Below are 26,833 nucleotides of genomic sequence, written 5' to 3'. Positions count from 1 at the left end.
TGTTACACTCCACACCTTTGCAGATGCGCTGCTGCTGGTATTACCGTTGATTGGTTGCCATGACAACAGAAATATATCATCTTTGTTTGAGTTTACTCTTTCATGTAATATTTTGTAATTATTCCTTCCGGTTTGGGTCACGTACACCAGAAGGAGAGTCAGACTGGGAGAGATTGCGAGAAAGCAAGCATTATGTCATCCTTATTATCTTTGATATATCCACACTTTGGTGAGGGAAGGATGCAGTTGACTGTTGGTTGGCGATATCAATTTGTGGTGGTGTGATGTGTTGGTCATCTCGTGTGCACCTCACACTACCAGAAAAACATGCACATGGTGATTTTTTTTCTTCATTATTTGTGTTGTTTCTGACATTTTAATGATCGGTTAAGATGTTGAAGTATGCCCTCACTCCTCTGAATCATCAAAGAAGGGTGCTGGGTCAGTGCGTGCCATGTCGGAAAGGTCTTGGATGCCCGCCATTACATTTACAGATGACTGAGCAAAAGTCAACCACTGCATGGTCATGATGACAGACACAGAAGATACTGGAGAGAAACACTTGTTCTGTAAAGCTGTTTAGGTCTCTCTTTGTTATTTAAGCAGATCTGGGGGGAAAAAAACAGTCCCGGGGCCATCCCACTGTATCTGACCGGCCCTCATAGTAACTATGAAATCAAAATAAAATGTAAAATGAGTGGTACGTTATTTTTTTTAATGTGCACCCCTGTGGACAATAGCACAAACAAGGTAATGAGCAACAGCTCTGACTTGTGGCTGAAGTGTTGCCAACTGAGCATCGTTTTTGCTATGCTTTTAGTGACTTTTCCAAACCCTCGAGCAGCAATTTGTCCCAAAATAGACTTTAAAAAAAAAATTACAGAAGTGGTAACGCCAGTAACATTCTGATTTCCTACACGATGGAGGGAACAGGGTCAAAAAGATTTCTCAATGCAATTAATTTCATATATTGTACGCATTGCGTTTATTCTAAGTCATCACTGTATCATCATAGGTCATTGGTGATAATATTAAACAACCCACTTCTATATATTTGGGAGTTCTGACTAGGAACGGCTAATATATATAATATTGTAATGCGTAAAGATGTAATTGTGTTCAATTTTTTTAATGTGTTTCCTAAGTCTAACAGTACATACCATATCTACAGTTGTAGTAATTCTTTCAAATATTGAAACAAGAAAATATATTTTTTCAAAATAAATACTATAGACAAAGTTTAGGTTGGCTAGTTTGCCTTCGACAAGTTTTCCAGTTTTTTAATGTGGGCCCTCTGCAAAATTAGCTGCCCACCCTTGGTGAAAAGCAGCAGGGCTAAACGAATATTGCACCAAAGACCGAGCCTTGTTCGCTTATCTGGCTCAATTTGGGATAGTAACTCGGCTTCACATTATTTGCATATTTTTATCATTTTTGCGAATGACAGCATCTGATTGTTACAAGACAGTGTTACTAAAAATATATAATAACACACAGTGTTTACATCAGAGCAGACAGAGGTGTGCCTGTTGATCTTTACTGAATTTAAATGACTATGAAGAATGTTGCATAGCTTAATTCAAGGGTTGCATTTGCACGTTTTATCGGTTCACTTGACTTATTAAAAAAAACTGACTTTTTTTCCTTTAAATTGTGTCAATTTAATTGAAAGGTGTTCGCCAAGGTCAGCTTCGGACCTGTGTACTGTTCTGCACTGTGATTGGCCCGTCTGCTAGGGTGTGGCTTTGCATTTTAGCATGCTTGAAATGACAGGATCAAATTGTGAGTTAAAACAGCGAAAACCCGAGAATATTAGTCATTGTGTTTATTTCAGTGTCACAGGCCACTTTGAAAGATTTCCTCTGTGTGATCCAACACTTTATCGCTACACGCTGGACAGAATTAGCAAATGTACACGGGTGAATTAATGTATGGAAATGAGCTGGAGCGGCGTGGTTGGTACTGTGTTGCTGTTGATCCCCAGATGCATATGCTGCTAATCACCACTGCTTCTTGGATTCGCTCACAGGCACGCAAGAAATAACCTGGTGCCAGCACCCAGCCTTTTGTATAATTAGCGCTATCACTGGGCTTTTCTTTTTGTGGCACAAATATAAAAACAGGTCTCATTGCAGAGCGCACACAAGCACATTAAGTCTGATGGGAATTCAGGGTTTCAACTTTAAATAATCATATGACTTTCTTAAGTTTGTTCCGCAGAAGTTTCTGGACTCCCATAGACCCTTTTTAAAACACAGCTATTCTTTTTCTATCAAGTTTGTTTTCAGGTCTGTGGTTTTACCGATCTGACTTTGGGGGAGAGAACACCCAGTACTGCCCGTCGGTCACTCGCAGTGCACATGCACTCATTCCCATCTAACCACATTTTATTCTTCACCCTCCAGTGAACCTAACATGCATGTTTTTTTTGAATGTCGGAGGATCTAAAAATATGCTGATAATGTGAAGCCTAGATACTATCCCAAATCGAGCCAGTTAACCGAACAAGGCTCCGTCTTTGTTGCCATATTCGTTTAGCCTTGTTGCTTTTCACCGGGGGTGGGCAATTCATTTTGCAATGGACCCACATGACAAACTGGAATTTTAATTCTGTTTCACCACGCCAAAGGGGAAAAAAAACGGGTATGTTTCCTTGAAAACAAAATTTGAATGACAAGGAACAGCGAAAGGAAAATAAAATTATTTTTTTCTTCTCCGGAAAAATATTTACACTTCACATTCAAATTTCACTTTGAATCCCCCTATTTTAATAAAGCAACCCAAGTCTTCGAAATGGTTTGAGCCTCTCTCAAACCTTAGAACAGATGCACTAACCTTTAGGACACCCTGCTGTTCTGCACTGTGAGATTGCAGGTCAACAACTCATTTTTATCAGAGGCTTTTTGTCCCGAAAAACAATTCCGAGTCAGATTTAAACAAACAAACAAAAAACGCATTTCATTTTATAGCAATCCATTTTTTTTTAGATTTTGATATTTTTGGGTTAAGTTTGAACTGTAAAAGCTTGAGCAATATGGATGTTACCATTATATATAGCTATGATGTTTCAGAAACCAATCCCACCTGTTGCTGAACCTAACCTTTGATTCATATATATTACTAAATATATTATCGGCTCAGGGTGTCCCCCGCCTACTGCCCAAAGACAGCTGGGATATGCTCCAGCAACGCCCACGACCCCTGTGACGATAACGTGGATCAGAAAATGGATGGATGGATATTTCTGTACTACATATTATTATTATTATTATTATTATTATTATTATTATTATTATTATTATTATTATTATTATTATTATTAACCTATGTCCTAAATAAAAGAAAAAGAGGACAGATTCTGAATCATCGCCCCCAAAACAATCCCGCAGAAAAGTTTACTTGCATCTCTGACTAAAAATATAACATTTGACCAATATAAAAACAAAAAATATGAAAAGGACCCAATCTCTTGAAATCATTTTTTTCTTAAGGTATATTTGAATTAATTGATACACTAAAATATTTTATATTATTCATAATTCGGGATAAATATTTTTTAAAAATACTTATTCGTGTACATTATGGGGCTATTTCCAGCACTGTGGTTTAGCAGCCCAACACTGCCCCCTACCGTCCTGGAAACCTATAAACCACTTTTCCGGAAAGACCGACGCAAATTCCGGTTGAAACATGGCTGCGCCCTGACAAATGTCACATTCGGTTTGGACAGCACGACCAAAAACAAGCAGTTGATATTGCCTAAAATCTCAACTCTACTATTAACTGGACACACTGTGCTGCTCCCCACGCCATTCAAGACTTCAGAGGTATTCCGTTCAATTTTCCACTTCATTTTTTGCTGTTTAGCTCGGCAGAGCTATAGGCTACGTAAACAATACGCCGTTGGAACGGAATTTGAAAAAAATAATCTTCCTCTGTTGCAGGATTTTCAAACTATTCAGCAGGTATCATGGTCCATCTATGTGAGTATTGTATTTAAGTTTCTAAAAATGAATCATTTTGCACACAGAATCTAGAAGACCCTCCACAGGGGAGGTCCTGAGTTTCCAAACATGTGACGTTTAAACTCGATTTTTTGGAGCATACGTTAACGCAGATGTAAAGTCAAAATATCATTAGATTTTCTGTATGATAAATGCATGATGAAAAGCAATCAAACGCAACCTCGGAGCCTTTGTCTTGGTAGCGTCGTAAACCGAGGACCCCCTGCATTGTGTAAAGTGTGCAGTTGTTACACAAGATAAAACAAGAAGTTCATCATTTGCGTTTTGTGTTTTTTACAAAGCAATAATGTTTTTGTTTTGTTTTTCATATCGGGACATGGAAGCCTATAACACCAACCATTACACTTTTGGAACAATGCATAATACATAATGAAACCGTCAGTATCCCTGTCGGACACACAAAATATATACTATTCATTTTATTTTCCCAAAAAAAGTCTGACAAATATGAAGAAATTTCAACCCGTTTTTTTTCCAGAATAAAGGAATTGCATAAAAACATGATACGTTTATTAATAAAGAACCCTTCTTTGAATATTGTCAAACCATATCTTATATAGATTTATATCAGTTTCGCCAATAAACAAAAGAAAAACATGAGGCAAAATGGTCCTAATATAAAAATGTAGAGAAACGGCAAGAAGTGAGGCAATCTGCACTGAATGAGTAAACTGGGTATAACTCCCCAGAACAAAAAAAGAGGCCCACACAATGTCATCTCCCCACAAGTAGCAACAGCATTGGAATGGGTTCTGCAATTGATCGTTTCATCGCTTTTTCTATGAATGGAGGTAAATACAGTAATTACGTCTCTCGCTGTATCAGAGCTCGTGGCCAAGCGCTCAAGCACAGACTTGCCAATACCCATCTCACCAGAGACCCCTTCATCTAGATCAGTGGTTCTTAACCTGGGTTCGATCGAACCCTCGAGGTTCAGTGAATCAGTCCCAAGGGTTCGATGGAGCCTCTGCCATGGAGGTTAAGACACACCCGACTCAACATGTCAATTAGTTATGACACGACCGCTTGGCCATCGCTGGCTGCAGATGATCACATTACATTGCTTGTCCAATCAGTGCAGCGGGAAATTTAGTTTGCTCAGTAATCAACGTGTAACTGTCGTGATAGTACGTCGTAAATTTTAAAAAAACGTATACTTATGTCTTGAAATTGTATTTAATTTTTTCAGTTTTTAATAAATGTGTTTTTTATGTATTGAATTTGTCAAAAATCATATTTTTGTTTTTCACTCATGAAGGGTTTGGTGAATGTGCATATGAACTGGTTGGGTTCCGTACCTCTAACAAGGTTAAGAACTACTGATCTAGATGTATGTGTGTGTGTGTGTTTTAATATATGCATTTAGCTTTCAATTTTTGGAGTGTGGTCAAATAGATTTACAATGTATATAAATAGCGTGTTAAGTTTAAATGTCCATCAATCATGTTGGAGGGTCTCAGCTTTAAAAAAAAAAAAAATTAAATGTGTTGTAAATTTTCACCTACATATTGCAGGTGGATCTGGAACATATTCCTCGCAAGAAACGGGGGTTCACTGTACTTCACATGGTTTGCCTCATGGGGGAATAAAAATAACTTGAAACCCAATCTCCTGTTGCAGCCTCGCAGCTCTTAAAGCGATACCACGGTGGATATGTGGTCCTCCGCATGGCTTTGGCGGGCCACAAGCAAGCCAACCGACCCTTTTACCGCATTGTGGCGGCGTACAACAAGCGGGCAAGGGACGGCAAGTACATCGAGCAGCTGGGCACCTACGACCCGCTGCCCAACGTGTACAACGAGAAGCTGGTCAGCTTCAACTCGGACCGCATCAAGTACTGGATCGGCTGTGGCGCGCACCCTACCAAGCCAGTGGCCAAACTTTTAGGTGCCTCTATGTTTCGCTGTTTGCTAGCGTTTTGGAGATCATGTTGGGTTTTATACTGACTGGGCACAATGTTAGGTAACACAATTCCATACGAGAGCTGTATTGAGAAAAAAAAACGAAAAACTGTTATGCAGCAATAAACATGTTGATTGATTTTTTTTTAAAAAAGCTCTAAATATACAAAAGTAAAAATATTGTCAAAAATAAAACGATATCAATCAACAAAGCTCGAGGGCTGTACATAGTAAACATTAGTTCAATCTTCTGACCACATCAGTGAAAATAGGGCATCTTTATTCAAGGCAAATGGTCTTTCAATAGTCTTCTGGTGTACCTGATACCTATATAAGGTGATGGATATATTCATTTGAATGATATGACAGACGAATAAGTCTCCCATACGCAAATTATTTAAATTTCTTCGCCCGTGAATTGTACCCAACTCTTAAGACATTTCTAAAAGTAACCATTTCTATTACCTCAGGTTTAGCGGGATTCTTCCCCCTCCATCCCATGACAGTGACGGAGGCGGAGCGTCGGCGAGCCCAAGCGGCACGGACGGAACCGGAAAAAAATGTGGAGGCGGAAGCGTGATGACTTGTGATGTCACCGCAGCGCATAGAGACTGTTTTTGTACATTCTATATTATGTTTGAAGCACAGAGTCAACTAATAATTAAAAGTGAGGTAATACATCAACTCCTGTTGAGAGCCTCTTTTACAGAGCGATGCAGCATCAGACAGAGTATCACGTTCCTATGAAGGCTTTAATTTGGGGATCAAAAATCCACCCAGTTGTACTCCACCCTAGACAAAAGTAATAATAAATGTTCTGGATTCTGTTGTACAACTTCAATGTACAACTACAGGGGATACTTGGTGAACAATGGCACACTGCCATAGATAGACCTTTTGATTTGATTGTTTTACTACTACTTTAGCAGTGGTAGACCGCGATATGTTCCTCACGTTATGTCACTCCCATTAGAACAAAACTCTGTCAAACAGCAAGGACCCCCTGTACAGAGTATTTGCGTATGTTGTTTTGCTTTTATACCCCTCTATCTGGGTACTTTTTTGTTCTTCCTCACTTCCAGATACTGCAGCAATTCCTACTTGAAAAGCTAATATTACTTTGGACATCAAGATGATTCTGATTCTGATTCTGATCAAGATCACTTTTTGGGATGCTTATAATGATTTGTTCTCACCAGAGTCATTAAATTTCAACGACAAGTTGCTAAAGGAGGTAGGGATTTTTTTTTTCTGATCAACTGCACATCTGACTTATATGTTTGAGGTTCTGGGTTAGAATTTCTGCCTGCCTATGAGGGGTTTTCATGTTCTTGAGGTACTCCGGCTTCCTCGCGCATTCCAAATGCATGCTTGTAAGGCTCATTGAAGACTCAAAAAGCTCAGTTGACCTGTTGATCAGACCATAACTGTCTAAGTCACAGGAACTATACATTCTTTTTTAGAGTTCGAGTTTTAGATGCTTACTGTCCCATGGGGGCAGTATTGAGATTTTATTACGACATTCTGTGATCTCATAACCAGAGTTTGTTTTTTTTGGGGGGGGGGGGGGGTCGATGTCGTGCCTCAATTAATCGCCTGGTGCATCATCCAGTTTCAGAAATAAAACCTCACCTCAGATAATTGCTTTCACCCTACAGTATTAGATTCCGTGCCTCACTTCATCACTTTGTGCTCTGCCCATATGAACAAATAAACACCATTCCTCAGATACTAACCTCAATTGTAACAGAAGCAATGCCTCACTAAATCATCTCGTGATTCTTTGACTTAAATAAATGCCTTACCGAACAAAATAGCCTCCATGCCATTTGACATCACGCTTCAATTAATCATCTGCTGTGTCATCCATTTAAGAAAAAACAAACGCCTCACCTCAGATCGTGGCCTCAGTGCCATTAGACGCCGTGCCCCCATTAATCACCTGGGTGCTTTGCCCACTTAACAAATGAATGTCTTTACCTCCGATATTAACCTCAGTTCGTAGTTAATTGTCAATGAATTATCTTGCCACCGTATATAATTGAGTTAGAATTAGTACGCAAAAACAAAAAGCCCCAATCCATGTTATTTAATCAAATGACACGTATACTCGACTTGAAAGAAAATAAACGCCTTATCCCTGTAGTCTCTCAAATAAATGCCCCGTACAGTTGAGTGAATAAATGCCTTTGGCAGTGATAGGAGTTATGTGCATGTTTGCTTGTTTCCCCTGTAGTTGCTATGAGTCAGATATACGGCAGTACTGCGGCTTAAGGTGTGACCGCTCCCGCTGGGGTCCGGGCTTCTTTGGAGCTCTTTTTGGATCACTGGCAGCGGCCCTGCTGATTGTCATGACGGTCCTTCTGGTTCACTTTATGCTCAAAAAGAGGCATTCTGGAACTTGGTGGGTTAGGATCGTAACGTATAGTTTTCATCCAAGTCCTAAAAACATCTGATAAGATATGAGGGGAGATTTCTTGATGAGAATGATGAAATTGGGTTTTTCAGGAAAAGAGGATTTTTGGATTTTGGGGAAGACTACTTTGATTCAGTCCTGTCACATTTCCTTTTTATTCTCATAATTAAGATATCCTTTATTTGTCCCGCAATGGAGAAATTACAATCAGACTTCAGAAAGGAAAACGCTGGGTAGGGAGAGGGGAAAAAAATTAAAAATAAATAATGTTATATGAATTGTTCTCGCTTACTTTTATTTTTAACTCTACTTTGTCTACTTTAGTCGTATAAATTAATAACTCTTTCCTTGAAATGCTTTATTGTCATGAAATTACAAATGTTGTATTTCCATTATTTTGATGTTTTCTTTAAAAAATTATGTCATGGTTGTCTCAAAGCATAGACAACAATCATTCAATAAATCAAATAGCTCTGATGTCCTCACGATGTTATTCACAGCCACCAGGAAGTGTATTTTGACTTACTTTTTTTGGGGGGGGGAACAATTTTAAGGGCAAATGTTTTTGGGCTGTGTGCAGGACGTCACAATTTGGGACGAGCAGATACTTACACAGGTGAAAGGTTCAGATCGCATCCAGAAATTATTGATGGCAAGTGCAGTATTCTTGGTTCTGTTTGTTGAAATAAATTTAAGACCAATAACAGTGTCACATTCAGCCATGCTGAAATCAGTATACTTTCTTTTTGTCCCTGCAGGTGACAACAAAACGTCCCGAGGTGTAGAACCTCAGCTATGGATTATGAGAAACTGCTGAAGACACAAACTATCTGTTGATTTATGGCTTCAAATTGCATTCATTTACATTGTCTTTTCTTTTCAATAAATGTTTTTCATAACTCGTACGTTTTTAGTTTATAAGATAACACACAAAGTCATAATATTATCAGAATAAAGTTACATTTTTCCCCACATACAGTAGGAAGTCACGAAATGAAAATAGTCCATTTTTGTCAAGTGAAGTCAAGTCAACGGTATTTATAGAGCACTTTCAAACAGCCATCGCTGCATACAAAGTGCTATACATGGAGCAATTTAACATGCACAATAAACACAAAGACAAATCGGTAATAAAGGCGGTAGAATGCACCAAACAGTAAAACCAAGAGCAAAACTAAGTCATGCTGAGTCGAATGCCAAAGAATACAAGTGAGTTTTGAGGAGGGTTTTGAAGATGGGCAGCGAGGAGGCTTGCCGAATATTCAGTGGGAGGTCATTCCAGAGAGAGGGACCAGCAACAGAAAAGGCTCTATCCCCTCTGAGCCTCAGTTTAGTCCTTGGTACTTCTAATAATGTCTGGTATATGAACATCCACATTTTTCCCCATATAAAAACACATATTTTGTGACTAGTTAATAAAATTCTTGATGTGAGGAAAACCTGTACAGTACTTTTTTACAGTAAAATTATCATTTTTGACATAAAAACAGACATGAATAAAAGTATATTTTTATTTAAATGGTTTCATATTAAAAGAAAAATAATTAAACAAAAGTGCACTAATAGTATTGATGGGATTTATTTTATGTATTGTTTTTAATTTTGTTTTAGGATAAAGCAACCTTTTTTCCCCTTAGATCCCCTTATACAAAATTTCACATGAGAATCGGGTAACATTTAAATTGAAATGTGTGCAAATATGTTTTTTTCTAGGGGTGAGAAAATAAAGCACTCTTTTTTTATATTAAGATAATTTCATTTTAGGCGGCCCGGTAGTCCAGTGGTTAGCACGTCGACTTCGCAGTGCAGAGGCAGCTCAGGCCTCCCTGTGTGGAGTTTGCATGTTCTCCCCGGGCCTGTGTGGGTTTTCTCCAGGTACTCCGGTTTGCTCCCACATTCCAAAAACATGCGCGGCAGGCTGATTGAACACTCTAAATTGTCCCTAGGTGTGAGCGTGGGCGTGCGTGGTTGTTTGTCTCTGTGTGCCCTGCGATTGGCTGGCCACCAATTCGGGGTGTCCCCCGACTACTGCCCGAAGACAGCTGGAATAGGCTCCAGCTCCCCCTGCGACCCTAGTGAGGATAAAGCGGTTCGGAAGATGAAGGAATGAATAATTTCATTTTTACGCCTAGTAAACATTTGTAAAAAAATACTTTCCTACATTTAAAATATTTAGTATAACAAAAATAATTATTTTTGGGGGGTTGATTTTTTTTCAACATGAATATTCATAATATATGAATAAAGAAAAAAAATCACGCTAACCAAATCACAGTATTCTAGCAATCATATATTTTTTCTGATAAAACACCAAAATTATATGAAAATAACGTAAATTTAGATTTCCAGGGGAGTTGTATTTTGAGAATAAAGTCTTTTTTTTTAGGACAAACTCTTATTTCGAAATAACAGAAAAGAAATGGTGTTGGCGCGCGCCCTTCCTGTCGTAACAAATATTAAACACTAGAGGGCAGACTGGACCAATGAAACGACAGCATCGAAACAATGACCACGCAGCTGAATTCAATGGTACAAATTGTCTTTCTTTCTTTCTTTCTGGACTGACTGTGTTTCATGACTTATTTTCGGTCAACATGATAGTCGGCGTCCTGTAAGTAGTGGTTGTCTAATGTGAGAGGCATTTTGTACTAATGAACGTCATTTGCGATCTTTTTCTCTCCTGACCTGAGTGGAAAATGTTTAACCAGGCAACAGCAGTTTGCAGTGTAACGCCGTTAAATATTAACTGTGTCCAACCCCACATCGACATAATTGAGAAACAAATTACCTGCACACGTGCACGTTCAAATTAAGAAGTACATGTGCTATGTTTCGATACATGAATTGAGGGCAGGGACACTATGCAGGCCGCTTGATTATTACTTTGATAGTTTTCTTTTGAATGTAATCCAAAGCATGCACCATAGTTGTTTGGGTTTTTTTTACCCAACAGTAATACAGTAAATATGCATTTCGTTCGCAATCAATGCCTCACCAGCCATTAACCTCACCTTCTAATACCACACATCGCCAAATCAAAAATTTAGTAGGTTGCAGTGTCGATGATAACCGGCCAAGCTATGGTTATCATAGCAATCCTTTTAGGGGCCAGTAAAAGAAAGGCTGGCGTGTGTGTGCGCATGTCCAAAACGAAAATTATATTATTTCACACTGAATCCTTTTTTTAAAGTGCGCGCGCGTGAGTGTGGAGGGTGCATCCGATGGGACGTGAACCAGGAAGTGGATGACAATGCTGTTGTACACCTGTCAGTCAGTCAGCCTTTGTTCGGTCGTTTTCTGGATGGAGGCCAGTCACAATAAAGTAAAGCAGGGCGTGTGTGTGTGTGTGTGTGTGTGTGTGTGTGTGTGTGTGTGTGTGTGTGTGTGTGTGTGTGTGCTTGTGTGTGTGTGCGTGCGTGCGTGTTTTTGCTTGCGTGTGTGCGCGCGCGTGCGTGCAAAAGTGTGCTTATGTGTGTGCGTGTTTTTGCGTGCGTGCGTGCGTGCATGCGTTTGTGTGTGTGTGTGTGTATGTGTGCATTAGTCCAGGCCAAGCAGACTGAAAGCAATTCATATAAATAGTTTATTTTGCTTTCCTTTGAAAAAAAATCTATGTATAATAAACAAATGGAATCGTTAAATACTGTACACAGCATACTGAACTCTCCCAGTGCATGTCTTCACCACAGCTTCGTTATTTCGTCTACAGTTGGGGGGTTTTCGTTATTTCCTATAAGACATTTGAATACCTTTTAAGATTAAATAGTACCAGTGTTTGATGTAAACATTTTTTTCTCAGAGGAGGGGTGGGGCTGACTTTTGAAGTCCAAGCAACAATATTTGTGAACAGATAAAATAAAATAAAAACATGTATACTTCGATAACCGATTGACCTTAGTTAGCAGTCCCCCCCCCCCCAAAGTGAACACCGTGTTCTTCGATACATGTGCTACATTTACAATATCATCCGCATGTGTTCATTGGGTAATGCAACAACATGATATATATATATATATATATATATATATATATATTTTTTTTTTTCTCCTCTCTTTTTGTCTCTCTATGTCGGCCGCCAGCAGCCAAAGTCTCTCAGGCCACACCCACTGCAATCATGTCAGGCAGGAATGCATGAGCAGAACTGGAAAGACTGTCCACGCGCTGAAGGTAAACCCTAAACACTCATCCTCTTGCTCAATTGTTGAAGTCAGACCACGTCCATTTTCAGAGAGGTCATCCTCCCTTTACTCACAGCACACAATGAACCTCATACATCTGTTGTTTTTTTGGTTTATCAAGGAGTATTAGGGTAACAATGGAATGGGGAAAACAACATGACAATAGAGTACTACGAGAAGAAAAGTTCAATTTTTTTGGATATCAAGAAAAAATGATCACACTCTATTTTGAGAATAAAGTTTTTTTTTGGGGTGGGGGATGTAAAACAAAAATTTGTGAAAAGTTTTGGGGGGTGTTTAAGATGAAAATTATTTTTGGGAGAAGTTTTTAAAAAGTTAAAAAAAAACACTATTATGAGAATAAAGACGGTATATTTCTGAGACAAAAATAAATATAAAAAGAGGGAGAAAAAAAATCACATTCCTGGCACGGAGTCCATTGTGAAGGAAAAACGGCTATATGTGATTGATTGTAATCACACTATTGTCGATATTCCTACTTTAAAAAAAATCACTTTATTGCAGGGTTGGGCGACACCGGTCCTCAAGAGCCACTATCCTGCATGTTTTAGATGTTTCCCTCCTCCTACACACCTGATTCATAGGATCAGGATCGTTATCAGGCTCCTGAAGAGCTTGCTGATCATTTGATTTGGTGTGTTGGAAGAGGAAAACACCTAAAACATGCAGAGTCAAAGACTGGAGTTGCCCGCCGCTTCTTTATCCTCTCAGTATTCAACTTTATTCATTCATTCATCTTCCGAACCACTTGATCCTCACTAGGGTCGCGGGGGGTGCTGGAGCCTATCCCAGCTGTCTCCGGGCAGTAGGCGGGGGACACCCTGAATCGGTTGCCAGCCAATCACAGGTATTCAACTTTATGTGAACTAAATATTAATTTATTTGGAAGATGACTACTTTTAACTCCTAAATTACATTTATTTTCCGTGTGGCCCTAACACTCCTTAAAAAAAAAGAAGAAGATAAGATCATCCCCCCAAAAAGCGGACAATGTGAAATGGAGGATTCGTATCGAGGGAGGTAGCAAATGTGTTCCAAACAATGACTCACAGCTTGACAGCTAAATATAAAAAAAAAGAATTTCAGTAAGAATACATTCACTAAAGCTGGGCATACACTATATAAAATGTTAATTTGAAATTGCAACTTTCACACTGAGTTAAGTGCCCGCAATAGAACGTCAAAGTAAACAATTGATAGGGTTCATTTGTACCGCTTAAGCCCTGCGGTGTCTGTCAGTGGCTTTATTACTGTTGCCGACCATTAAAACAAATCAGGAAAAGGCATTTTGCGCCATAGGTGGGCAAGGAATGCTAATGCTAAAAACAACGCTAACAATGTGCTTTTCGTAACTGCGTTGCATGTGCCTTTATTTTACAGTGTATGTCCAGCTTCAAGGCGACGCTCTCTGTGCAACCTCCAAATGCAACCCCCACCCCCCCACCCCCCCAAAAAAAAAACGCAGTAACAAATATGATCGTGGAAAAAAACACCCACGCAAACGACACTCAGGATGACGGACACTGGCTGTAATGGGTGGTTGGAGTCAATTTGAACATTTTTTTTGCCTTTTGGAGGTAGTATCAGAACCATAAAAGGGCCAATGTGGAGTGCATATTAAAAGTCTAAACACCCAATTCAAATTTAGTTTTTTAATGAGACCAAGATAAATAATTTCTTTGGATGGAACTGGGGCCTTAATCGAGGTGTAGGTAGTTATAAACCGTTTCAATCAGCGGTCAGTGTGAGCATAAAAATGTTCAAGCTTCTGCTTTAGGCACTTCAAAAAGGTGGGAGATCATTTTTACCGCAGCCACATCTCCAGGTATAAGAGTGTGTGCACACTTGTGCAAATACATTTCAGTTTATTTTTTACTTCTCCTCTCTAAAAAAAAATTCTTCTTTTCAATTGTTTTGCCAGTAGCCACAGCTTTGAATTCTTTTTATTTTTTTTTTTGGACAAAAATTTAGCACTTGAACAGGGGTGTGTAGACTTTTTAGAGCCACTGTAAATAATTTAAGCCTGAATGGTGGGACATGGTGGTGCTGAGTTTTAACATCTGACACTCTCATTCGAAAACTATTTTTTTATGTGAAAGCGCAGTTATGGCCACATAACCCACGTTCGCTGGGTTGCACATGCCCCCCCCCCCCAAAAAAACAAAGCAAAGGTGGCAGATGAACCAGGAAGAGTTCTGTTACGGATGTGATATGGCTTTTTTTGAGGCTACAGAAACTGCACTTGACTTTCATGCGAAGCTACGGGCAAGTTGGGAAAAACAACAAAAACAAAACATCAGCAAAAACAAAAAAATATATACCTGTATATGATGATAATCATACCCAAACATACAGTAGATACTCGTGTGCTAAAATCCTTCATCTGACCCTAAAATAACTTCAGATTTTAGGGATGGGCTCAATTTTATTGATCAACAATGGGGGGAAAATGTACCTTTTCTCCCCGCCACACAAATAAATGAATGTTCTGAACTCCTTGTTCCATGTTAGTGTCATATTGTTTACGACAGTAATTTCGCAGACTTCCCTTAGTGGTATATAAATAATTCGATCCATCCATACTTTGTCCAAATAACTGAATTAAATATTCAAACAGTGCATGAAGTTACAGTGGCATAAACCTTTTTTTTTAATTCAGTACAGAACATTTCTAAGTACTCTTCAGTTGTATTAAACTGTTAGGTAGATATATATTATTTTGTTATTGCTGTTTGAACCTAAATTATTCAATTTTTATTTCTGTGCAATACATTGAATATTTTTTTTTCAATTTCCTTATGTTTGGAGTAGCGCACTCTATTTTTGCCTCACTTGCTTCGAGACGTGATTCATTTTACCTCATGAGCGAGAAATCGATTATTATGCCCATCCCTAGTAAGTGTCACGTGGTTACATTACTGACCTTTTGTCCCGGTTGAGATAAAAAGCAGCATTAAAAAAAAAATACAATTAAATAAGGAAAAAAAAGCCCCTACCCATCACAGTCAACCATCCGGACGCAAAACACTGAGAGTGACATGGTTCAAGACCCGCTTGCACCTTCCGGACTGTAGAATCTTTCAAAGTTGTTGAACGCAACCCCGTGGTGAGCCGCGTCAGCAGTAACTGGATACAGTGCACTCGTACCCTATGTCCTTCAATACCTAACGGGCTCAAAACTAAAAAGCAGCAGTTGGCGAGAATCCTTAAACTAGATCCACGGGCGCTTTCCGCCTGGTGTGGCAGTCCCATTCCGAGTCCGGGCTGTCCAACGTCTGTAGGAATTTTTCAACGGACTTGGAGTCCACAAAGGTGGGTCGGTGAGGCAGAAGGTAGTAATGTGTACTACTGGCCTTTTTTCCCTCTTTGTCCACGATAGGCAGGATGCACGGCGATCCCTCGCTGTTCTGTCTCTGTAAACCCCGACTGACATATTTAGGGTCCGGTGCAAAGCTTTGGGTGGTGGGCATCACGCCGTTGATGTATGTCGGGAGGCTCTTGGGGCTAGGAGTGCGGGAGGTGCCCAAGGACAAGGGGTCCCTCGGAGGCAGCTTTGGGGGTTTGTCCTCATCGCTGTATGACACTTCTGCTGACCAGCGGCGGGTGTCTGCCAGAAAGAGCACAACGTGAATAGGTGAGTTTCAGGGGCAGTGTAACTTCCACTAACAACCCAGGCTAAACATAGCTCCTCCCTGAAACAAAGTGTCTCTCAGTCGCACTGTATCGCATCCTCGACACCAATTCCTTAAGACGCGGCTTTGGCCACATCTTGGGGCATTTTTGTTTTCTAAAAGAGCACAAAAACTGCAAATGGATAGCTTCTTGGCTTCACACAATTAGGATTTTTGGTGGCGATCAGCTAATTTCAAAAAAATCTACAGCTGATCACCGATCCGATCACAACAATATGTCTGTTTAAGTGACTTTTTACTGTTTATGTATTTATTAAATGAGGGACAGCACATTTTAATGAACATTTGCTTGCAAATATGATTATAGCCATCAGGCGGGCGTGGACTCAAACCCTGGTCTGCTTCCTCAACCATTTTTGTAACTTTGCCTCTAATTGCATACCAATTTTTATGCAGTTTTTAAATGTACAATGCACAAATATTTGCCGCCCTTGAACTTTTTGGCCTTTTGCCACATTTCAGGCTTCAAAGTTTGGGCAAAATGTTCACATCATATCTGTATCAGTCGACCCGCCATTTATCAAACTCCGCCTTTGACACAGAAGCTAGGTAGATGGAATATTAGCACCATCCATGTGCGCTTCCACAACTACAATGCTGACTGGGAATCCCGCAATCAGATTAGGTGCCTGATATGTGCCAGCGCCTCATGTGACGTGCAAAATACCTGTAAGGCCGCAACAATAGCTATTGTGTATTGAAGAGTCTAGTTAGGTGAAGCTGAGTACATCATCGCAGCATGTGACGAAACGGACCAATCGCAAACGAGAATGTGTGCTGCACTCGATGCGCAGCAACAAAGGCTGTGGCCAAATTCACAGGCTGCAAGGTCCTAAGGCCGCCTTTTCAGCCACATTTTTCGACCGCATGATGTCGCTTCCGGCGCAAGTCGACCGCACGTGGGTTTCCAAATTCTAGAAGGACAAATCGTGGGCTTTGCCCTTTGAGACCTTCAAAGGTTCCTCCTTCTGTAGCCTCTGTGGAAGGCATTGATTGTTGGGAATTTGGACAGACTTAATACATATTCTGAAACCACGTGCAGTGTAGTCGCACCTGAAATGACGTCATGCGGCCGAACATGCGGCCTTCAGAGGACATAGCCTGTGAATTTGACACGGCTACTTTGGACACAATGTCAGTGCTAAATTTTGATTCCGAGTGAGCAGCGCAGAAGAAGCACAAAAAGTAGCATTGATAGAAAACGTGTGTGTGCAGAGCACAGCTCCTCCCAGCAACCGGAGTCAAGGCACGGCAGCTCGGCAGGGGCACGGTGGACGGCAAAGGTCGCCCGGAGGCGGAAGCCGGCAAACACGAACGAAGACTGTCCAGTGAGAAATGTGCGCGTGTGGCGTGCACGAATACACGACTCGAATAACTATGTAGTAAGCCTGTGCAAGCATCGAGCTCACGAGTTGCATTCACAACTCGCAAGAGATCAAAAGTGACAAAAAATGCCCACTCTTAAGCTCAGTGCAACACTTGTCTTAAAAAGTATATCGTGCAAAGGGGGTTGCGATTCAAATATGAGGAAACAGTAAGTGCATGGTCCTATGTGGCCCCTCCAGTCGTGTTGATGAAAAATTGTGGCCTCCTCTAGAATTTGAGTTGCCCACCCCTGCTCTAGATTGTCCTATGGTATGGTGTCAAAGTCAAGGCCCGGGGGCCAAATCTGGCCTGCCACATCATTTTATGTGGCCCGCGAAAGCAAATCAAGCATGTCAAGTTCATAATGGCCCTCTAAGGGAAACCGTAACTACAATGTGGCTCGCGACAAAAATGAGTTTGACACCCCTGTCCTAAGGTGTTAATGTGACCATAAATATTTGTGCGTCTACACTGTATGTGCCCTGCGATTGGTTGTCGACCAGTCTAGGGTACACTCCAGCACTCGCCCGAAGCTTAGAGAGGATAAATAGCGCGGTATATAAGATGGATCGATGGGTGCTGAAAAACTGAAAATATTAAGAAACGCTTTCACCAAAATGATTTCTCACCACACGACCTTGCATATGATATTGTCATTTCAACCTAGTGTCTCCAAGTTCAGAAGATGGCAAAACATCTCATCAGTAATAACTTTCCACAAATGGGAAAATGTCATATCTTCATAAATATATATACCGTACTTTTTTTTTTTGGCCTGTGTTGAGAGTCAAGCAATGTCGCTCACATATGAACAGGATGCAATGAGAACTATGACCTGTGCTCCATAATGCATAGCAAGACGAACAGCTTCTCAACTGTGGTTGTCCTTTGAATTCCTCAAGATGTTTTTTAACCAAGCACATCATCAAATAATCCATCCATCCATTTTCCAAACCGCTTAATCCTCACCAGGGTCGCGGGGGGTGCTGGTGCCTATCCCAGCCGTCTTCGGGCAGTAGGCAGGGGACACCCTGAACCGGTTGCAAGCCAATCGCAAGGCACACCGAGACGAACAACCATGCACACTCACACTCACACCTAAGGACAATTTTTAGCGTGGTCAATCAGCCTGCCATGCATGTTTTTGGAACGTGGGAGGAAACCGGAGCACCCGGAGAAAACCCACGCTGGCCCGGAGAGAACATGCAAACTCCACACAGGGAGGCCGGAGCTGGAATTAAACCCGGTACCTCTGCACTGTGAAGTCGACGTGCTAACCACTGGACTACCAGGCCGCCCTTTCATCAAATAAAGTAACCAAAATATGAAAAACAAACCTGCAAACACAATCATCATAATTAGAATAACGTTGAATGACTACCTCTCTGAGAGTGTGCGGGACCTGACATCTTGGTTGGTCGCGGCGGAATCGGTGGAGGAACCTCCATTTTGTGACCTGTGTTGAGGGCGGAGTATTTGGAGCGCAGTTGGCAAGGGTTGTTTAAAGATCCGGCTGGTCCGGACTTAGAACGATGTAGTTTCTTTTGAGTTTTGTCCCGCTGCCGTTGGCAAACCGCTGGTAGTTCCTGAAGCCGATGATCTTGCATTTCCTTCTGCTGGGGGCGATGCACGGGAAGCTGCTGAGGTTGGGGTTGCCTCGGACTTAAAGGCCCGTCATAGTAAGCGTGGTTAATCTGTCCGCAGTCCCTTAAGCTTCTCCGACTGGGGAGTCCGGTCCGAAAAGGAGAGGGTTTGGAACACTGATCCGACACCAGGCAGCAGCTCTCATCCGTGCTGGTGAAGGACTCCACCTCGTTGTCCATGGCCTGCTCGGATGAGATGTCACGACGCAGCGGGATGGGCGGCAGAGGCTTGGAGCACCTGTCCGGAGTCTGCGGCGGACTGCTGCACTCGTACATCGAGAGATGTTGGAATGAGGAGACCACCTGGTCGTCATCGCCCGGACTCGGCGTGGATGGTTCAGCGCTACAGGACAGGGAAAGATGGGAAGGCCGAAGCTTCTTGAGAGGTAATTTCAGGATGCTGGAACTGTGTTTATGCCCTGACAGAAGAACCACAAAGACACAGTCGAACCTTAGTCATGGAAACAGATACGCGCTACAATGCAACCTATAAAGTTAACAACCAAAATTCAAAACCATGGGTAATTGATTCCCCCCGCCCTCCAGAAATGCTTAAAATTGCCTACATTGATAGTTTCAACTGTAATATAACGCACTATGATCCTGAAATAGTTTGTTTTCCACATCTTGTCTAATCAGAAAAACTCAGAAGAGAATGGGAAAAGGAGAAGTTACAGGAAAAATTAACAAGCAAACCAACAATATCAGACAAAAAACAAAGACTGCAAAAGAGTGTTTTCAGGTATTGCGCAGGCACATTGAAATTGTTGAATTTCAATGACAAATTTAACCCATTTTAAAAACATGAAGTTTAAATGGGAAGTCAAGTCCAAACTTTTGTGTACAATATGTTCAATTTCAGGGTGCGGCCATTTTGCCACTTGCTGTCGACTGAAAATGACATCATGATTGCTCAACTGTGATGTCATTATCAGTCAACAGCAAGTGGCAAGATGGCCACACCCCCAAATGGATAGAAAATGGTCGATTTTGCTGCTTAATTCATAAAGTACACATGAATTTGTGTACGATATGAACAGAATAGATAGATCAGAATAGTGGGGCTGTGTAGAACATGTTACTGTCAAGAGATTTTGGAATTGGCTTCCTCTTTAACCGTGGAGAATCCAAGAACCTTTTTCTTCTTTGGAAAATGATGAATTATACATTTAATGACTGCTATGTTCACTGAACACCAAAATATATGTTTTTTCAAACATTCAATGCTTTAATCCTAATTTAGGATTAGCCCCAAATCTGACCCTTTGGGGTTTTAAGGACAGCATTTTTGACCCCGTAGGTTCTCCAGTGTTAAAAATAAACGGCTAGGTGTTGATTTGATCTTGAAAATGGACAGGTGAGTGTACCAAAGACTCTCCACTTCCATTAACAATCGAGGCTAAATTTTGTTAGCCTCAAAGATTGTCACTTCAACATGCTTTTATTTACTTTTTTAATATCAATCACTGTTCTACTTTCCTCTTAAGGAGTGGGCTTTGGCGGAATCTTGTTGCATCTTCGAGCGTTTCATAAAGACCACAAAAAGAGGTGAGTTCTGCCGCAAATATCTGAGAACCTACGAACAAAAATCTAATTGTTGAATTCCTGAATGGTGAACGGTGACTATGTAGGAGATTACTGTGCGCAGTTAGAAAACAAAAGAGTTTTGTCCTCATAAAGATAATGAGTGCTGATTGACACGGTCAGGGATATCATTTTATTATTGCGGTTGTATAGGACTGAGGTCTCGGGGGTGGGGGTGGGGGGGCTTCAATGTATTTGTGGATACAAATTTCAACATGTATAACTTCATCAAGATCGGAAAATTTGGTATCAATTTTTGAATCGAGATCCCGTTACAAACAAAACAAAAAAACACTGTGACCCATGTTCTTCACTGCACACGGGAGAAAAACTCGTGTGATGGAAGAAAAATCACACGAGTTTTCTCTTCCGTCATTGTGGTTGTGGTTGTTTAAAATTCCTCGAGGTGTTTCTAACCAATCACGTCACTAAATAAGGTCACCAAAACATGAAAAGCAAACCTAAAACCACAATCATAATAATTGCATTGTTTCATGACAACCGTTCTGAGACTGTGGGCATTCCAGCCATTGTTTTTGCTCTCAGATCTCATTGGATGGTGCAGTTGTACCTATTGTTGTACTCAGTCGATTTCAATGTGGGCAATGTTCCAAAAAACAAGTACGGTGAGCCAATGAAAGAATAAAAGCAAAGATGCATTTGTCTGACAGAGCAGAAAGTATGCAATTGAAAAAAGACGACTCTTACTTTCGTAACTTAGCGATGGCGGACTCTTGTGCTGGCGATGAGAGCTGTGATCTGTGTGTTCTGATTTCATTGTGAAGTAGAAGCTGTCAAGGATAAAAACGATTACTACCACCCACTTCAACCACGTAACATTCCGCCCCCCACTCCGTATCGGAACTCTCCCAGCGTACTCACTTGTCCAGGTCGTGGGTATAGCTCCACGATGACTTTGATCCAGCCATGCTGTGATAGTAGCTGCCCCGCAGGAAGGGGTGTTCTACGGGAAAAGATGTCTCCTGGGCAGTCAGGCCCACTGTGGACATGCTCCAGGCACACTCGGGTCGCATCAAAGCCAGGAAACTCTCGGATCGTCGGCCCGGCTGACTGACACTTTTGTACCTGCAACAGGGAGCCCCCACCCAAGTCCATAAATCACAGAGGAAAGACTGAAACCTGAATGCAAAAGCAGTTACACTGAAGAGCGGGAAAGACATGTTTAGAGAGAAAGCACATCGCAAATATTGATTCATATTGACCAGGGTGGCATATGAGTTGACTTTAGCAAAAATAAAAAAATAAAAATGACTTCAGAGGTTGAACAAACGTTCGACATCTGTCACCGCTGTTGACAAATATAACGTCAGTTCTGTCCCTATCCCTGCCTGTCATGACTGGAGAGAGCATTTTAAAAGTAGCTGAGTGCTTCCATTGCTGCAATCCGGCTGGGCCTGAAGTGCATTGGAAGGGGCTCCTGTTACCAGAGCGGCACCTGATGTTGCAACAACTCCTTATGTCAAATGACCTGAATGTTTGTGTCATGTCGAGTATGTGTCAGGGCTGAGTAAACTATGTCTACAATATTCTGGGGGAAGGAGACCTGAACAGCATGTCGATTTTGTCCCCCTGTCACTTACTGGGGTCACAAATATATCTTGAGGCAAAATCCAGATGCGATTTGACCGGATTAACCTGTTTAGTATTTCACAATCTGTCGGGGGGGGGGGGGGACAGAAAGCAGCCGATGTCTTTTTGAGACTGTTTATACGGCATCACCTGTGCAGCGTCCACAGACGAGCAGTCCTCTTTATAATGCCGGCGTGATGAGTGAGAATAACATCACCAAACACCCCCCCCCCCACCACCACCACCACCACCCTTGTAAAAACTCATTCCTTGTCTCCCGTGAGGCATATTTATGCGCAGCAATGACAGCTGCTAGGAAACAAAGCCCTAAAACAACAGGAAGCACAGGGGGCATCGGTAGGAGCCAAACAACGCCAAAGAGGCATACCGTTGCCATCCACCCCTGGCTGCCCCCCAGGTCTGTTGACAAGGTTCGGCGGGCCAGGGAGGGGGAGACGGGAAGCAATATGATCCTTGATAATGAACCCCAGGGGCTTGTGCTTCCTCTTGCAACAGGTGCAAAGACAGTTCATCCTGGCACTCAACCACCGGAGCACTTACAGGCAGCAGGATTAAAACAAACGACACGTGGCAATGCAGAGTGCGGAACCACTTCATTTGGATCATTAGGCAAGAGAATGGGGTTAGATGGAATCTATTTGTGTTCTGCAAGCTATAATTTATCATTCCATATCGTTCCGTCTGATTAGTATACTTCGTGAGTCCACCAGCATCACTGTAGGTAGAATCTGCCCCTTTGAACCGTGTTGTGGGACTATTAGACCACCTGGGACCTTTTTCTGAGGCTAAAATTATACAACACTTTTGGTCTCTTCTCAGTACAAGCTATGTAAATTTATCACCCCCTTGTGTGAGTTATTGTACTTTAAGATCCATTTTCCTTAGCACAAAAGGTACACGGTCATGCAAGAGGGACTCAAGAAGTCCATAACTGTCCTTGTTGCTAACCTCCTGTACCCCATAAAGATAATTACTGGAGCTGGAAGTACATTTTCCCAAGAGGCAATTTTGTATTTATAATGCACGTTTCATTTGCAACAGTAAACAGAACAGCAATCAAATCAAACAACAGATAAGAGGAACGGATCAATAAAAACAGTCCACACATAAAATTGGCCATTAAAAGCGTTCCGATCAAGGAAGCTATTCAATCCTTTTTAAAAATGGGGATTCCCCTGTCACTCTCGGTACGACCTAACCAAATCTACCACACAATCAGGCTAATTATATCTAAAGTACCTTTTCCAATGCCAAAAGAGTACAGTACATAGTCAAGGAACAGCTGCTAGGGTTCCTTGGTACAATCCACACTAACATCATCTCATCAGGGCTGAGAATTGGACTCGAACGTTTCCTTCCCCAAGGCCAAAGACGTATGTGATCAAAAAGTAGGATTTCCAAAAGTCCATCTGTGTGTTTGATGTACCACCCTGTACTGTATGCACTGTATGATACTGCAGTGTTAACATTCCACGTGATAAGGCTCAGTATCTTAATGCTGGGCCTGCAGATACCATTTTTGCATGGCCAAAGGCATACATGCTGAAGAAACAGGGGTTCTAAGTTGTCTGCTGTTGAGTCTATCCGTGTAACGTATTACATACAAATAGCTAGGTAGCCAGCTAGCTAGGTAGCTAGCTAGCTCGATAGATAGATAGACTGATAGATTCTATGGCTGTGGGGGGTGCATGTTAATCGTCTAGAATCTAGAGCAGGTGTCACCAACATTTTTGAGGGTGAGAGCAACTTCATGTGTACCGATTGTGTGAAGGGCTACCAAATTGATACACGTCTGAAATAACATATTTGTCCAAAATACCTTCAATAATATGAGGATGTGTTATTTTTAATACTTGATGATTTAAATTGTCAGACTTTGATCGTGTTTCGAAATGTCTCACAGTACTGCCAATGTTTGCATTTTTAAATCATAATTTCTACTAGCAAATCACAATGTCCAGGCACTGGCGGGCTACTCAAGTGGTCTTCACGGGCTACCTGGTGCCCGCGGGCACCATGTTGGTGACCACTGATCTAGAGGAATTGTGTGGCCCTTGAACTATCCTTGTTCAACTACTGCAGCACACGACAATGTCTTTTTGGTGAAAATACAGGTGTTCTATGAGTCTATGGGGTTCAGTTTAAAATCATGCAACCAATTTTTACGTTGCATTTTCTTTCTCGTGTCCTTGGGTGGCATGAAAGGTGCTTTTAAATAAAATGCATTACTATTATTATTATGGTGGACCAGGTACTAAAATTATTCATCCCAAGCGCCTCTTTTTGGCTCATGATAAGGGGTCTTCAAATGTACATTTGAGAAACAGAGGGTCCTCAGAGTACATTGGCATCGAAGTCTAACATTATGTACACATAGGGGTTCCTTACATTACCCACATAAAACATCAAGTCAAGTACAAGTTTAGTGTCAAATGTGCTCTATATAACATAGAGCACAGAAGAAATTTCTTCCCTCTCAACCAGACAACAAGAGGAGCCGCTGCGGGTGCCCGCACCGCCATCAAAAGAACAGTTAACATAAGATGACAAAATAATACAACACAACACATAAGACACAAACAGTCATGCTTGAGGTTACAAACAGCACACAGTAAACTAGTTTGCACAGCGGGGTAAGAATACGTCATCGGGCTGCAGTTACTACCGTAATTGCAGTTTACTTTTTAAATTTATTGTGGAATACAAATGTTTTTCATGCAAAGATTGACTGTAATTATAACTTTGCTCCTGCATGAGCCTAGGTTAGTTGATGCATTGTTGGCGCATGCAATTTTAGAAAACGGAAGGAAGCTCCTGGAGCTACTTGTTTCGAAATGGACAGGTGTATTCCCCATTTGTAATAGTCGCGTGACAAGAGATACAAAAGCAGACCCTTTCCTAACAGCCCAGAAACATGCCCCATACCCTAAAAGGATGGTGAAACCCCTCTCTCCGCAGCTAATGTGACCACAAATCAGGCACGCTCTGACTTGCAGAAAGAGAGGGAGTTACCCCCCACCCCCGCACCCACCGCTGCACGACACCCCTGCAGCGGTTTCCGAGCAACCATACCCGCTTTACCTGTGCGGCAAGCACGCAGCAGCGCACACCCCCTCACTTTACAGGATTTAGACAATCGTGGTTAAAAAGCCTTTTAGCAACCAGGCTGAGTCACGCCACGGAACACACGCAACCACCACACACACACACACGCAAAGACACACACTCACGTTTGGCGAGACGCACGTACACTGAGATGCATCATTGTGAGAAATTAAATTGTAATGCATCATAAACAGCACATACAAGGATGTTTGCAGCAATGTTTGAGGAGCATCAATTGTAAACTAAACAAGTCAATGTAATGTTAATAACAAGAGCACGCTGTGATGTCGGAATATATCTCTTATTAATATTTTAAGGCTGTTCTCGTAGCTTGGGAAGACGCTCGTAATTGAGTGTCCCAATCCATCTCCGAAATTCACAGCAAATTAAAAAAAAATCTAAAAAGAGGGCAGAAGGTGAACCCCCTCATAAGCTGCATCACTCGATGACTCCTGGCATCAAGACACACATACTCACACGAACATGGGGAGACAAAGTCGCGCGCACTTTACACGACTCAAACTGCAGCACTCACCAAGAAAAACTGCTCCAAGATCGCCCCACACCCGAAAAGGCGCCCTTTTGTAATGCTCCGATAAAACTCCTTTTCGGGCTCCTAAAATGGCTCCGGTGGGTTTGCAACGTACAGATAATTTGGAGTTAACATCGGGGAACCAGTAGATGACTACGAATGGCTGACGCTCCCCCCCACCCCTCCCTCCACCCGTACAGATTGTGACACTTTTGGATAAAGTGTTGAATGGGAACGAGCTGACGTCTTATAGGCTGTCAGGCAGGAGCTCCAGTCAAGAGACGCCCTGGCCCTCCCCACTGTCGCACGCTCACCCTTAAAGGCGCACACGTCCTTTTATTTTATTTATTTGTTTATTTGGCGGGGCGGGGGGTGGGGGGGGGTATCACATCCAGCTCGCCAAATTATGCAAGAGGCTACAGAAAAAAAGTGATAATGCTAATATTTGTTGTATTATACGCAATCAAGGCGAACTACTGTGGCCAAAAACTGTATTCAAGTAAGGGTACTGTTATTTTAGAAGAATATGACTCAAGTAAAAAATAATAATAATAAATAAATAAAAAGACTGTGGTTCACTGTTGTATTTGGAAATGCTCTTAGGTGTTGTGCCTTTGCTTTTGTGAAACACATTGAGCTGTGTATGAAATGTGCTGTGTAAATAAAACCACCCGTCTTGCCTTGACTTTTATCTTTTATAACTAGAATGGCACTCAGGAGAGCATAGACCTTATGGGACTTCCTGGTGCAGTCATACAGCATC

The 26,833-nt window shown here is 41.6% G+C and overlaps 3 protein-coding genes across 3 annotated transcripts in view; 2 read left to right on the top strand and 1 right to left on the bottom strand.

The window, feature by feature from the left end:
* Positions 1-26,833, top strand: part of prxl2b (peroxiredoxin like 2B) — a 260,615-nt gene that overhangs the window by 147,533 nt on the left and 86,249 nt on the right. The window lies entirely within an intron of this gene.
* mrps16 (mitochondrial ribosomal protein S16) lies at positions 3,658-6,610 on the top strand. Its single transcript, XM_052075740.1, has 4 exons — positions 3,658-3,827; positions 3,945-3,983; positions 5,646-5,912; positions 6,397-6,610. The coding sequence occupies exons 2-4, from the start codon at positions 3,971-3,973 to the stop codon at positions 6,504-6,506; spliced, it is 390 nt and encodes a 129-aa protein (XP_051931700.1). The 5' UTR covers positions 3,658-3,827; positions 3,945-3,970; the 3' UTR covers positions 6,507-6,610.
* Positions 13,485-26,419, bottom strand: errfi1a (ERBB receptor feedback inhibitor 1a). The gene is made up of 5 exons (XM_052075706.1): positions 26,074-26,419; positions 21,705-21,908; positions 21,531-21,613; positions 18,977-19,657; positions 13,485-16,145 (listed from the first exon to the last, which is right to left on the bottom strand). Exons 2-5 carry the CDS (start codon positions 21,854-21,856, stop codon positions 15,745-15,747), a joined length of 1,317 nt encoding a protein of 438 aa, XP_051931666.1. The 5' UTR covers positions 21,857-21,908; positions 26,074-26,419; the 3' UTR covers positions 13,485-15,744.

Source organism: Hippocampus zosterae, chromosome 9 (assembly GCF_025434085.1).
Source record: "Hippocampus zosterae strain Florida chromosome 9, ASM2543408v3, whole genome shotgun sequence".
In the NCBI taxonomy this organism is placed as follows: Eukaryota; Metazoa; Chordata; class Actinopteri; order Syngnathiformes; family Syngnathidae; genus Hippocampus; species Hippocampus zosterae.
This window is presented reverse-complemented; position numbering and strand designations above follow the sequence as displayed.